Raw genomic sequence first — 14,988 nt, 5'->3', positions numbered from 1 at the left:
AGGAAAATGCAGACCTTAATTTGTTATTAATGTGGATTTTTGTGTCATTAGAGCAATGAATAAACTTGCAGCTGTGAGATAAATGTCTTCTGTTTACAAATAAACAAATACACTCAAAAAATATGTTCCATTTTATTGTATTCTGGTGTTATTTGATTTAAATTGTATTTAAAGAAAACTCTTAATTTATGGAAATTAAAAATGAAAATAATTTGGTGGTATACTTAGTATAATTATGCATTTGGAAAACCGAGTATTTCTACATATATCAAAATCTCTCTTTTTGTGAGATCCAGGACTAACTAAGTAACTAACTAACTAAAGCACATAATTAACATTTTAAGCTAAGTTAACATTTAACAGATGTTAAAAATATATTCTGAATATTACCATATTGCTTTTTCTCCCAAGTTCCCGCTTGGTGGCGCTGTTTCACTGTTCTGCGTTTAAGAAAACAAAAGCATCGGTTAGTGCAGGATAAAGATTCTCGGTTTGCTCCCCAGTCTAGACATCGCATCACTAGCCGACTCTGCTACTTTAGCTGTATATTTTTTTTAAACAAAATGTCAACCACGACCGGTGGCGGAGAGTTTGGCAACCCTCTGCGGAAATTTAAGTTGGTCTTTCTGGGTGAACAGAGCGGTAAGCGAGGCTCTTTAAATAACTGTTAATGTCAGATTTAAGGAAATGTGGAAAGAAGTGTCAAGATTAGCTTAACAGCTAGCTTTGCGTTAGCTCGTCACTCGCTGACGAGATAAAGTTGCACATCAGCATCACAAACTAACAGTGATATATTATTTTAAATAAGTAGGTGAAGGCGTTCTTAAAATGTTCGCGAGTACAAATGATGAAAAGGATGATAAACTTTAGTTTTTTCGACATTGGTGATGTCATTGAGTAGCTAAGTTATCCTGCTAAGCTAGCCAAACACCTTACAGTTGGACAAAATAAAGTATAATGGAAACAGCTTTGATGTGTCGATTAACTCGGAAATAATTAATGAATGCCCTGTTGTCTAACTATATCAAACATGTAGTTAATTCCTTATGTACTATCCCACCAGTTTAAGGGTAGCTAGCACAGCACTGTAAGAAGCAGTTTGTTAGCTAACTGTGCTAGAAACGTTATTTAATAATGACGTTTCTACTGCCCGCATCTGACTTTTGAGAGTTCTACAGTCATTTGTGGAATATTTAATGTTTCTAATAATGTCTCTGTAAGTCAGCAAGATAAAGGTTTTGTATATTTATTGGCCACATTAGCACATAGATAGTAATTAGCTGGCAGCATTTGCCAGAGCCACGTCGCCCAGTGTGTGCTAACTAGTCGGCCTCTTCCTCGCCGGTTATCCTTGGTCCTTTGGGGCAGACACGCTCAACCGCAATATTAATATTTGAAATATTTTTTGATTGCTTTGTCTTTAGAGTGGCGTATTGCGGACCATTTTTCCCAAGTTTAGCCATTTAAATTTTCCAAATTTTGTGGCTCCACCCTTATTGCCAGCTCAGCGTGTGGGTTCAGCAGTTCACTCCCCATCACTGCTGAATTTACTCACCAAATGCTGTCACCGATATTGCTAGATCTCGCGAGAGAAACAATCAACCAGCTCTATGAAAACAAGCCCAAAAAAAGCCCGACACATTGTGTAAAACAGAGGCCGCTTGTAAGCAGTATCAGTGCATGCATTTATTGTGGCATTGTACATAAACAACAACAAAATTATGCTAAACACTGGAGTTTGGTGTGAGTGTGTTTGGGGTGTGCCGAGTTAACTCTTGGCAAGGACAAACTAGCAATCGTGTTTTGCTTTGTTGTTGGAAACTGGGAGAGAATCACTGGATTTCAGTCAGAAAGAAAACCAAGCCCAAATTAGCAACTTCACGTTCAAAAAGGTCCTGTTTCCTTTAATAACGACGGCACAAAAATATATGTCTGGTTTCTATTTTAACAGCATGAGTTGGGCTTTGTTATTTTATCTGTATTTTTCAACTGTCACTAAATTGTGTGTGAAATTGTGTGTTTATATGTACAGTTGGGAAGACCTCACTCATCACCAGGTTTATGTATGACAGTTTCGACAACACTTACCAGGTAAATTAAAAACTGCATGATTTGAATGTTTTACTGATTATCTGACTTGCTGTGGAAAAAATGGTAATCCAAGGCTATGTTCACACAGCAGGCAAATTAAATCCAAATACAAACAATTATATTTGAACATCAAGATGAAGTAGGGCTGTTATAAAAGAATATTTTAGTGTCAATTATTCTTATGATTGGTTGAGTAGTAAGGAGAGAGAGAGAGAAAGAAAATATTTACGTTGTAGAAAACCAGTCCTCATGCTGACAGATTTTAATAAAATATAACACTTTCTTTCTTATCTTCAATGTTGGATGAGAAATATGTTAATTTTTAATTGTGCTAATTTACACCATTCTTCTCCTACAGGCAACAATTGGTATTGACTTTTTGTCAAAAACCATGTACCTAGAAGATCGCACGGTAAGCCCTGTGTTTTCTGCTCTCATCATTCCCACTGGTAGAGTTCTTAAGCTCCTAGGAAAAAGCATGCATCTGCTCTCTGTTCAGTAGCCACCATTTATTTCCATTTCATCATTTCACATTTTGGTATTGCACTGTCCTACATTTTTGTAATTCATTTTGATTTGTGAAAAAAAAAATGTGATCATATTTTTTAGTTCCCATCGTTACGTTTCAAAACATTTTTGTTTCCTTTCCATCCCCTGGCTTGCTCATGAAATTCACCCACACATGGTGCCGCGTTTGTATCACGGCTGGCCACAGATTCGGCTGCAGCTCTGGGATACAGCCGGACAAGAACGTTTCCGCAGCCTCATCCCCAGTTACATCCGCGACTCAGCGGCTGCTGTGGTGGTTTATGACATAGCCAGTAGGTATCATGGCCTTGCCTCTTTCATTGTCCTTCGCTTATGACGTGGAAGGGCAAAAAATCCCAGCATTTGGAGTAACAAATCATTTTCAGGCAGCATGATAAGACTGTTTGCATCAGCTGTGATTCTAAAGTAAAGCCTCTGACAGCTGTTTTAAATCTGGCTGATAGAATAAGTGTCTATCAGCGTCACTTCATGGGCTCGGATAAAGAATAATCCAGCCGAGTTTTCTTTCACATGTCTCGTATGCATAACAGTCGTCATCTCTAAGCTTTCTGCACCTAAACGATTCCTCGCCACCGCTTCATAAAATTTTTCTCCGCCGCTTCGCTAGCAGACCTTTGATGTCTGTCCCGTTCTCCACCTTGTTGTTCTTTCCTGGGCTTTCTTTATTCTTTACTCTTATTGTCCTCTTCTCCCGACGTTCCAATCCTCAGGTCCGGCTCCAGCTTTGGGACACTGCTGGACAGGAGCGCTTTCGTAGCCTAATTCCCAGCTACATCCGTGACTCTACCATTGCTGTGGTTGTTTATGACATCACCAGTGAGTCAGGGCTGTGCTTATAACTTTCCTGTTGGGGCCGAGAGCTATTGGAAGGAAGCTGATTTGTGTCTTATCTATTCTAATTTCTGCAATATTTTCAGAACTTTCTCTCTGTATGTTTATATTCCATCTTTAAAATATTTCTGCTTATTAACACGACTTCCAGCTTGCATAAAAACAATCTGACCTTTGTCCTGAAGTGAAACAACAACAACCAATGCTCATGTTTAAATATTTGTAGAAGAACATGGTTGGTGACTTTTGGATTTGCAGGAGCTAATGTGAACAGTAACTTTGTTTTGTTTTTATTTGCAGATCTTAATTCTTTCCAGCAAACCTCCAAATGGATTGATGATGTGAGGACAGAGAGGGGAAGTGATGTAATTATTATGCTTGTTGGAAACAAAACAGACTTGGCAGATAAAAGGTACACAGTCATGACATTAGCATTTTATTAGCTGTACATCATATTTGCATCAGGTAATTTTGCTGAAGCAAAATCTTGATTTACACAACTCTGAGTCAGAGATTTTTGGATTTTAAAGATTACATTTTTAGAAAATGTGGGGGGTTTTCTCACTAATTCACTCTCTAGGCTCGTTATCTTATTTGACATGCATTACATTGTTATACAGCTTCTGTTTATTTGGACTTTAATTTACAGTCAACTCTGACAGAGTGTTTGGACCAGGCTAAGATTCTTCTTTTTTCTTTTGTTTTGAGAAAGTTGTAATTTTACCAGAATACAGTTGAAATATTAGGAGAATAAAGAATTTAATAGAAATATTAAATTTTTTGACACATCAGAATTAAACTATCAGCAGCAGGATTTTGAAACAATCATGGATTTACTGAGATAGTCATGTTGATCTTGACAACCTTATAAAATATTTTTTCTCATTGAAACAACTTTTTCTTGTAATTTTAAGACAATTTTTTTCTGGTTAAATTGCAACTTTATTCTGTTAATATTATACCAACATGCTCATAATTAAACATAAGTTCTTACAGCCTGGCCTTAATATTTTGTCATACAACTCACACAAGAGATGATTGAAATAAAAAACACGTTTTAAAATTTTTTTCAGTCATTTGCTATTTCTATTTTAGAAAACAAAGCAAGAAAAACTATTAAAAATATTGTAGATTTTGTTTTTAAGCCATATTGCCCAGCCCTGCTGTGTGTGTTGTATTGATATAATATTTAAGTTTCACTCATTAAACTCAAATGTAATTTAATTAGGTTGTATTTATTTGGAGCCAGTTGTTTAGCAGTGAATGAAGTTTGCCGAAGCCTGGGATCCCTGCGTTCTTCCCTTCGTTTGTCTTCACCCAGTTTTGGCTTCATTGTTGTTTTTACTTTTTTTTATTACTGGTTCAAGTAGTTTTCATTTTGTGTATTTTGAACATATTTCTGTTCTCCCCCTTTGTTTTTATGTTTTTTTCCACTGCCATACTTATGATTTCCATGTCTGCTATGTTTTGTTTTGATCCTTGTCATTTTGATTTTGCTTTTTTCTTTTGTTTTCATGCATGTTTATCCCTCAACACTCCTCCACCATACTTTTGCTCCCCGCTTTTTCCTCCCTGGGACCATGGCAGGCAAGTTTCTGTTGAGGCGGCAGAGAGGAAAGCGCGTGAGCTCAATGTGATGTACATAGAGACCAGTGCCAAGGCGGGCTATAACGTCAAACAGGTTGGTGTTCCGCAGGTGCAACCCTGAAACGGTTCTGAACGGATCGTAATGTGTCGTAGTGCAGGGAGACCCGCCTGTGATTTCCAGGATGTAAAGCCCTCCATGTTTTCCTTTAATTGTTTGACTTCAATTTTCAGCTTCACCTCTTTTTGTCTGTTTCTGTCCCAGTTGTGAACTAATCCCTTATGTTGAGCTCTTCTTGTTTCTTCATTTCTTCTCCTTTTGGTTCTTCCTCTTTGCGATGTTTCTTTCCATACCTTTCTTTTCGTCCATCTCCCCACCTCTGCTTCTGCCGGAGCAGACAGATCACCACGGAGGAGGGCGAGCAGAGAGCTAAGGAACTGAATGTCATGTTCATTGAAACCAGCGCAAAGACTGGCTACAATGTCAAACAGGTAGCATATCTGTTTCTTCAGACTAGTTCTGCTTTCACAGTCAACATGTAACTCCTCCCATCACCGTTTCCTCTGACGCCACAGCTTGGCTCGTGCTTGACTTGTCGTGCAAAACTTGTGATCTTGTATCTGTTTCCTTTCCACTTCAGCATATTTTGCTGTTAGAGGTTCTACTATCATTTTCTCTGTTCCACCCTGGTGCACTGATGCAGTGGTACTTTGGCTTGTTGGACTTTCCAGAAAGAAGGCATCGCTCTAAATACAGCTAAAGCCAGATGTTTAAGTATAAATAAACAAGACTTGACCTTAAATCAGACTAAGCTTATCCTGTTTTAGGTTACTATAGTAAGGATTACCAAAATTATTTCAGTTTACTAAATGCTCAAATGAGACAGTTTTTATTTTCTAATTCAAACGTTTACATACAGTTCCATAGAAGTCAAACATTTTGGGTATTTTTCCAGAAGCCTCTCTCAATAGTTTGCTGGAGTTTTGACCCATTCCTCCTGACAGAACGGGCGTAGCTCAGTCACGTTTCTAGACTTGCACAACTCTTCATCTCTTCCTGAAGTGACTGCGATCAGGACTTTGTGACGACCACCACACAGACCAAGCTTTCCCTCTCCTCCTTTAAATGTAGCAACAGCCATTAAGGCCTGACAATATATTTTTTACTTAATACACAAAAAATGCATCCAAAAATAAAGTTTTTGTCTTTTAGCACACTTGGAAACTGTAATCTGGCTATTTTTTATAATGCTTATGGGGTAATGGCTTCTATTTTATGAGTGTATAATTATTTTAAGAGACCAACGTGGAAACTTGAGGCATCTGGAGGTCGACTGTTCTCTTCCTGATATTGAAAAGGTTTAATTTCCTTTTCAAGTCACACAACTTAAATGTTGTGAATTAAATGGACGAATACAAAGCCGTGACATAATCACCTGGGTTTTACCAGGTAAATTCATTTAAAGTATTATATACTGTAAAACCTTTTAGTTTTAAAGAAAGTAATGAAAGATTTCTTTTACTATATGTTTACTGCAGAAACATATATTTTTAATTCTAACACGGTCGACAGTCTGATTTATTGTCGGAAAGAAAGAAAAAAGATTTTTTTTTTTTTTTTTAATATGTACATATGAGGTTCCAGCTGCATTTCTGCAAAGTTAAAAACTATTTTTTTTCTTTTTATGTTTTGGGGGACTTGTAGCAAAGAGACTAAAAAACTGTTCTTAGTGAACAGATATTGGAACCCTATATCTCTTAAATAAATAATGTCGTATTTGTTGTTATCAAAATAAATTATGAACAGTGTAATTATAAAAAGTTTGTGGTAAAACAGTGTAACATTTGTAACTGTACTTTTGGTAAATCTGCAGTTTGACACATTTAGGAGATCTCTCCATGTGATTTTTGCTCAGTAGTTTGTTACATTTGGATATAAGGTGAATTGCTCTGAATTTCTGGTGTGAATCTATCTTCTAATGTTCTGCTTTCATCCTTCTAGTTTGGTTTGCATGTTCATTTTAATATGATGGCTAAAAGATTTTATTTTAATAGCAAATTCTCAAAACATTTAGGAAAGTTATGTGAAATTCCCCTAAAATATTTTTCTCAGAGTCTATAGAAGAATGATAGTATTGTTACCATTTATATAAAATCACCAGGAACATCATCATATTAAAACTCACTGAGCAACCTGAATTTATTGAATTTTGAAAGATGAGTATTTTCATCAATATTAATCTAGCAAATTGGATTTCCATTTAATTTTTAAGCGTTGACAGTGTCGGCAGTAGTTGGTTTTAAATGCGATTGATTGTGTGACTAATTGACTTTGTTTTGTAGCTGTTCCGACGTGTCGCTGCTGCGTTGCCCGGGATGGACAGCACACCAGAGAAGAGCAAAGAGGACAGTATCCTTTTCATGATACTTTCCACAAAAAATTCATCATCATAACATGCAAAACATATTTTACTCCAAAAGTGGCGATAAGCAACTTTTTTGTGAAAACATGTTTCCTTTCCCTAAATTAATCCAGGAGTAATTTACTGCAGCAGTTTTAGGCTGATATCTCAAATTCAGGTTCAAAGATACTTTATAAATCCCAAAGGGAAATTAAATGTTGTTGTAACTCATTAATTTAGATTCTTCAGCGCTGAAGTATATAGTTACTCTTTTAGTTGTAATACAGTTTGGATATGGATAGTCATCATCTTGTCTAAATGTAAGAAGTAGTTTTTGAAAAAATAAGTTTTGATGGTGGTTTCCAATGAATTGATTTGTACAGCGTTTTTCAGCACACTCGAAGCTTTACAATAAATTCAGTCATTCCCATTCACATATATTTATTTAAGGTTTTGTTGCTAAGTTTGGCCCAAATGCTTTATTTTATGGCTTTAAATCAAGTAATCTGTAAACATTTAAAAAAAAATTTACTTTGAAACGTTTTTATGAGAAGCTCTTTTTTTCCACAGATTATCTTTAAAAGTGGACTCTTATTCTGAAGAGTATTGGGTAGCTTCACTCAAAGTGGCTTTTTAAAAAAAAATTAGGCGAAATAAGGACACAAGCAAAATTACCCAATATGCAACGGTCCAACCAAATGGGTGGCGTTTAAAACCCAGAGGTTGGGTCAGATAATGTGATAAAGTGTGCTCTTGAGAATCTGAGTCATGGTTGCTTAACTCAGCTTCTCCCAGTGATCGACATCAAATTGGAGAAACAGCCAGAGATGACTGTAACCGAGAGCAGCTGCTCCTGCTAGTACACCTCGCCCCATCCAGCCTGTTTCCTCCCCACCAACAGCTTGTCTCTCAGTGGCCACTCTCCACCCATGGCACCCTGCCACTGGGACGGAGGACCGATGTTTTTATTTTTTTATTGTTTGGTTTTTGTTTTCCTCCCCTTCTCAACTCAGTGACTTTTCAGAGTAACCGTGTGGATGTGCATTACTGTAATGAATCTGATTATCTTGGGGAATATAGTTCAGAAACAAATGTTTAAAAACAACAAATAAGTTAAACCTGTTCAGATTTTCATCCAGTTGCATGGCATTATATAGGACTGCAGACTGACATAGCTAACTGCTCTTGACTTTATGCACAGTCCAGGATGTTAGTGCTGTTTCTCTCGTTGTTGTAAAGTTGCTTTGGAATATGTAAATGACTGCGAGGTTTAATTCTCAGCCCCTTTTTATTATTTTTATTTAAGGAAGAAACGTTTTATCTCTCGGACAGATCATTTTTTCATATTTCCTGTCACATTTTGAGGAAGTACAAACATAACTGTACATCATTTCAAGCCATGATGATATATCTGACTAAACTTAGGCTTTCACATTAAAGACAAGTGGAGCAGTTCTCTCTCTGTCAAAGCTGCCAAATTCACCAGTTGTGACCAAATCAGTCAAAATTTAAAAGGACGAGTTAAAAAGTAATGAGGGAGTTTCATGAAAGGGAAATATTTGGTTACTAACCCTAAGCTGTGCGTTAAAACTCTATCAGCTTTCAGTGTTGTTAAATTTGCTGCCCGCATACTAACGTAACACATCTGAGGAAGCTACTGGTGGAGAGTCTGGTCGCTCTGCGAGGTGGCTGCCACGTCACCGATAGTTTGTGTTGTGCTGATCACACTATTGTAAGAACATGCAGCATGCTCACCATGCAGGATTTCTATGGATAAGAACACAGATGCCTTGCTTGTTTGTTCACCATGTTGTGCACTGAATCAAGCCACAATATTGTAAATTATCAGAGGAGCCTGTTGACTGGTTCATGGCTTCACTAGTTGTTTTTGTAGAGTTGTTAGGTAGGTAGATGTCCTCAGATACGGCTTACTAACACCCTCGCTGTAAAAAAATAAAAAAAATAAACGGTGCACAGAAGTTAGTTGCAGCATCCTTTATTGTGTTGCTATTGCCTGCGTGGGACCGTTTTGGTTTTATGCATTTATTTATTTTGTAACTTGGACTTACAGTTGACCTTCTTGAGCTTGACCAAAAGTACAGACGCTGCCACGCATGTTGGAGGTTTGCTTTATTTATTGTGTCTCCGCTAGAGCTCCGCGTAAAGGTGGCATTTATAAGTCAGCACCGCTTCGACACACACACACACACGGTCTATTAATAAAATTAACTAGAGAGCACAACAAAGGACACTGGTCATTTGATGTTGCTTGTTTGGGATTGTGGGCGTTTTGAAACGGACTCGAAGGTTTAGGTATTTATTTACTTCACGAACAAACAGTTTATCTTGAGCAGCTCTTCTATTACTTCTCACTGACTAAATACTCAGCTTTGTGCTATTCTGAATTGTGTCTGTCTATTTGAAATATGATGTCTACTCGTGTTTAGCAATGTTTGTGTGAATAATGTACTATTACTTATCTTATGTATAAAAAGGAGAGTTACTGAAACAAGTGTAGGCCTATCACATGGAATAAAATAAAGATATTTCACCAAAATGTAAAATTTGTCATGTCCTTGTTGGTAAAAAAAAAAAAAAAATGCTGTCATAACCAGTAAAACTATGACATGCTTTACTATTTCCTGGCTTCTGTTTCCAAAAATAAATCGTGGCACCTGAACTGAATGTGAAAAACCTGCCCTGTGTGGGTGTGTGACTGAAACTACTCACTGAATCAATGGTATGAAGTTTTACAACAGAGGGGAGTGGCTAACTACAAACACCAGCTTTCTTTCTTCTGAATGAATTTCAAGAATCAACACACCAACATTGGAACCAGTGGATAGTAATTCAGTTTAACCTCATTTTTTATATTTCAATTTCAATTGAGGACTTGATTCATATCAGGATTTTTATTTACTCTTATACCCTAAAATAAAACTGTACCACCAACTGGCTTCAAAAGTGACCTAATTACGACCCATTTTCACTATGACTTGCACAAGGCTTGTCAAAATTATTTCCATTTCGGGTAGGGCTGCAATAATCAATAGTGACCAATCAATTATCAACTCATTTAGTTAATCTTTTATTAACTGGAGCATACAGACGCTTAAGAAAGGGTCTTGGCTGAAGGAACAACAGAGCTGTTAAACCAAAGCTGTACAAAGAAATTTACATTTTCAAGTTTGTTTTTGTTTATTGGGACAATAATTATTAATAAAAATGTACCAGTAAATACATGAGATTATAGCCACCTTGCTAATTTCCATCTCTGGTCCCAAATGGCAGGTTGATTTTGCATTTAAGATTTGTATGTAAATATGTTCTATCAGGCCTTTAGTGGTATAGTTCTAGCTTCACCTGGTTCAAATCCTGTGAAAAACAACATCCTAAGTACCTTTGGTTGTCCAATTATTAACCAGTTGATTTTTTTAAAATCACCAGATGAGCCCTTCACTGTATTAATGTTTAGTCAAGCACATGCTGACTTGATAAAATATTAAGTCAAAAATGTTATATCAAGCTGCAGATATTACCTTTGTAACAAATGATCAAGCATTCACTAAAGAAAAGCTGTTATTGCATTTTTAGCATTAAAATGTTTTATTTAAAAATGAATTATATGCATCTTTTAATATAGTTCTAACATTGTATAAATATTGCATCATCATCATACTTGAATATCATCATAAGTATAAGTAAATAAGTAGAGACTCGGGTCTAAAAGCATCCCAGGAGCCTAAAAAATACCATCCAGCCAGTTTTTGGTAATAAGTTCATGTTTTTCTGGTACCTGGAAACTGAACCTATTCAAAATCTCCATAATGTAACGTCACAAATCAGCAGGCACTGCCTCTCACATAGCAGGCCCAGTGAAGCCCAACGCGTTACCTAGCAACCCAAGCTGAGTTTTGCCTGTCACCTAGAAACGCAAGCTGAGTTCCAGCACTGGTGAACTGGTTTTACTGCTGTATGTACTTTTCCAAAGGCTGCTGGAAAAGACAAGAGTTTTGATGTTAACTTATTCAGAACCACTTTCTGTGTTCTTGTTGGTTGTGGAGGATGCTCTACTAATGCTTTTCACAGATGTAAATTGTACAACTGTGCATCTATTTGCAGCCATTTTCACATGTGGTTTCCAAACATTTTCTGGGACCGCCCCTATGGATTACAAATAGCTGTCTGGGACGTATGTGAGTGGGGAGGGGGGGATCGACTTTGTTGGGGACAAAATGAATGTACGGAGCTGGACACAGACAACAACATCAGTAGCCTACAGGCTACTTGTTAACAAGCTTAAGGTTCTGTATTGATATTAGCTAGTCATCTTTTAGCTAACATTACCTACTCAGTCGGTTAGTTTGGGGGGAAAACTGTGAAAAGTTCTTTGCGTTTTGCTGGTTTGCTGCCATGATTCTAACACACCTGCGTAGCTCTGCACAGCAGCAGCAGGTCTCCTTCACTGCCGCACAGGTACCCAGCGCGAGCGTCGCAGCACTCATGTTGCGTTTAAAGGCGGCTCGGAAAAACAGGTTACAACATGTTAACAACGGATTAAACAGTTTTAACTGCTGATAAAAGTAACAGAGGACACAGATATGGAAGTTGGAAGCCCCTACTGTATCAAATTGACCAAATTGACATAGGAATAACAGAGAGTTGGCCATTCTAAGGTAAAAACCCAGCACATACAGCGTTCATGTTTTGTTTTGTTTTCATCCGGACGGCTTCCCGCCCCCCATGCAATGGCCCCACAGTTTGGGAACCTCTGATCTAATGTAATGGACATGTTTTGTACAGCCTGTAGACCTGTTCTGACCTGTTCAAGGAAGAACGGTAGGTCACCTAAGGTGCAACAGAGGTTTTCCTCAGATGACTGGAAAATCAAGGATTCTTATGTGTAATACAGCAGTATTCTTTAAAATTACTGAGTCACCATTCCAGACCTCATTTCCATAGTCGCGTGTGGATAAAACGCAACTCCTTGACATTCTGACTTCTTATACAAACATTTGTGAAAGAATGGGTTGCTCTAGGAGCTTTGTGAAAGCGTGGGACTGTGACAATGTGCAATGCAGCTGAAAGCAAGACTATTAGTCATGAACTCCACTAATCTGGCCTTTATAGAGGAGAGGTAAGAAGGAAGCATGTTTGCAGTTTGCACATGGAAGAAAAGGCTCAGAATCCACCATGTTTCATTTCCATGATGAAAAACGGTTTAGTTTAGTTTAGATCCACAGTTAGCTGCATTAATGCGCCGACTGTTGTTATAGAGTTAGGGTTTTGTCCACACATCGTATGATTTACATCACTAAAACAGTTTTTACAAATGAAATACATATTAAACAAGACATGGAAGAAAACATGGCAGAATACATGTAACTTTAGGCTAAGTACATAATTGATTGTAGTGTAAACACATGTAGTGAGTAGTTTAATCTACGAAAAGCCATCCTAAAATGTGCATTTTCCTAAAAGCAATGACAAACAAAGGTGGCAGAATCAAGTTAGAGATGCTTTTATTTGCTTTCATAAGCTGATGGAAACCTCCTTAAGCTGGTGTGTGTACCTGTATCAAAAGAAAAATGGGTAAATTGTCTTGTGAGCTAGCAGTCAGCTGACGCATATAAAAGGCTCAGGACACCAGTGTCTTTAGAGGCTGCCAACGACTGGAGCGGTTATTCACCGTCTATTAGAATAACCCTTAAGCAGCCAGAGAAAAGTTGTTCAGATTAGTAATTTGGGAGTTTTTCTGATTCATTGTACAACAGAATGACAGAGGAATGACCTTGCTTTATTTACAATTCCAGCCCAATTTTCACAATAAAAACAGATTTTATGGGGATGTTGATTATAAGTCAATAAAATACAAAAAAACTAACCAAACATATGTTTGTAACCATAATATCCAACAGCTGTTACGTCCTACAGAATTATTTTGATTAAAATGTTACTGAATATGTTGATTCAGTCAGCTGATATTTTCATTTCATGTGCTGACATGTTTATAGACGTCCTTTTGAAACTGGTATAACTTGTGGTTAAAAAGTTCCTGTGTAGAAGAAATCAAGTTGCTGATCTTTTTTACCCAGAGGAAGTTTTTGCTTCAGGGTAAACAGCAGATATTGGCAGGCGTTGATGAGGGAAATGTTTTCATAACACGTTGTTAGAATGAATTAAATAAATGCATTACCATTTAATGGAGCTGCACAATATATATCAAATTGCATTGCAATGTCAATATGTGTAATATTGCAATCAGAAAATAATGTTTAGATGCAATGCACCATATTTCATGTGTCATGCATCAATGCTGGTTATAAACTTGGCCAGTTGGACTGACTCTGTCCTCACTGACAACAGTCAGAAAGTGTTGTGGGGACATTGTTTAATGGTAAACAAAGAAAAGAGTCAGACAAATGTGGGCCAGTTGTAATAAATATCATTATTGCAGCTGTAGTGGTTCAGTTATTTACCTTCCTGAAATCATGCAGTTTTATTACTTAAGTAACATTTTCTAGTTGCTTTTAAACAGACAACAGATGGAAGAATAACTAAAGATAATTGATTATACTGCTGTAGTTATTAAAGTATTTATATTAATCAAATATCTTGTATTGATTGCTTTAACTTGTAGGTTTGAAATATTTGAACAATGTTTTATCCTGACTTGGAAATAATAAGTATGCTCCTATCCTAGTGAAGGAGTGTACAACCTTTGGCTCTTAATAACCTTGACAAAAATTATAAAGAACCAACTAATATTTTTAAAATATAGATAAAATAATACTTAGTAGTTTTTCATGGAATAACTGCATTGAATTTCCACAATAAAATGCGACTAAAAGTACCAGTAATTTTTTAGATCTATTTTTCTCATCACTTGGTTGGAAATTACCTGCTTTTTTATTTATTTACCATAAATATGTAGAGGAAAATGTAGAGTTTGTCATTTTTCTTTATTCCAAAATCCAAAAAATAGACTGTGTTTTTTAAACAATGACAACAAATTGCTACAGTAGATATTTATCATAAAAATTAAGTTGGCTCTAAACAAGTTTTCTTTTGTTTTTTTAAATTTTTTTGTGTTATAAATAAGTCTTTATAATACAATCCTAGTGTTATTAGAGTTTATAACTTTAATTATATTTTATCTGATCAGTGAAAATGTAATTCACAAACACTTTGATTTCCACCATTTAACAAAAGAAAACTTAACAAATATATCTGCGTAATGAAACAACACCACTAACTTAACATTGTGTTTGAACTGAGCACATTTTAAGTATTAAAACTAGAAGGAGTAAAATGTACTGGTTAATTCTAACAGTTTGTTTTTTCAGTGTACGCCTACTTTTGTAAAAAGTCTGATGTGGCTACATCAACCCTGAGTAATCCTCACACACCCACTCCGTTAAGCCTCCCGCAATCTCGACACAATTAAAGAATCTAGCTGTCAGTTCTAATAAGTCTCTTTATGTCTTCTAGAATCAGTTTCCACCTGGAGAAAATATGTTTTATTGTTTAA

At 36.5% G+C, this 14,988-nt stretch overlaps 1 protein-coding gene across 3 annotated transcripts; it reads left to right on the top strand.

The window, feature by feature from the left end:
• The first annotated feature begins 469 nt into the window (after positions 1-469).
• rab41 (RAB41, member RAS oncogene family) lies at positions 470-10,021 on the top strand. Of its 3 annotated transcripts, none has more exons than XM_015001759.2 (8): positions 470-642; positions 2,033-2,091; positions 2,450-2,503; positions 3,351-3,456; positions 3,772-3,883; positions 5,454-5,547; positions 7,399-7,465; positions 8,253-10,021. In XM_015001759.2, exons 1-8 carry the CDS (start codon positions 564-566, stop codon positions 8,315-8,317), a joined length of 636 nt encoding a protein of 211 aa, XP_014857245.1. In that variant the 5' UTR covers positions 470-563; the 3' UTR covers positions 8,318-10,021. The 3 variants fall into 3 exon arrangements, with proteins under 3 accessions (XP_014857245.1, XP_014857254.1, XP_014857269.1); XM_015001768.2 differs by lacking the exon at positions 5,454-5,547 and adding an exon at positions 5,059-5,152 and having other exon boundaries at positions 474-642; XM_015001783.2 differs by lacking the exons at positions 3,351-3,456; positions 5,454-5,547 and adding exons at positions 2,807-2,912; positions 5,059-5,152 and having other exon boundaries at positions 475-642.
• The last annotated feature ends 4,967 nt before the right edge of the window (positions 10,022-14,988 follow it).

The sequence above is a fragment of the Poecilia mexicana genome, unplaced genomic scaffold, assembly GCF_051168715.1.
Source record: "Poecilia mexicana isolate PSO_F unplaced genomic scaffold, ASM5116871v1 scaffold_10, whole genome shotgun sequence".
Classification (NCBI taxonomy): Eukaryota; Metazoa; Chordata; class Actinopteri; order Cyprinodontiformes; family Poeciliidae; genus Poecilia; species Poecilia mexicana.
Note: the sequence above shows the minus strand (reverse complement) of the source record. Positions and strands in the feature narration are given on the sequence as shown.

Excerpts from the sequence above, each read along its gene's own strand:
- rab41 (XM_015001759.2), top strand. The coding sequence starts at position 564 with ATGTCAACCACGACCGGTGGCGGAGAGTTTGGCAACCCTCTGCGGAAA. Across the intron at positions 643-2,032 it reads CTTTCTGGGTGAACAGAGCG|TTGGGAAGACCTCACTCATC; the intron begins GTAAGCGAGGCT and ends TTATATGTACAG. Across the intron at positions 5,548-7,398 it reads CTGGCTACAATGTCAAACAG|CTGTTCCGACGTGTCGCTGC; the intron begins GTAGCATATCTG and ends TTTGTTTTGTAG.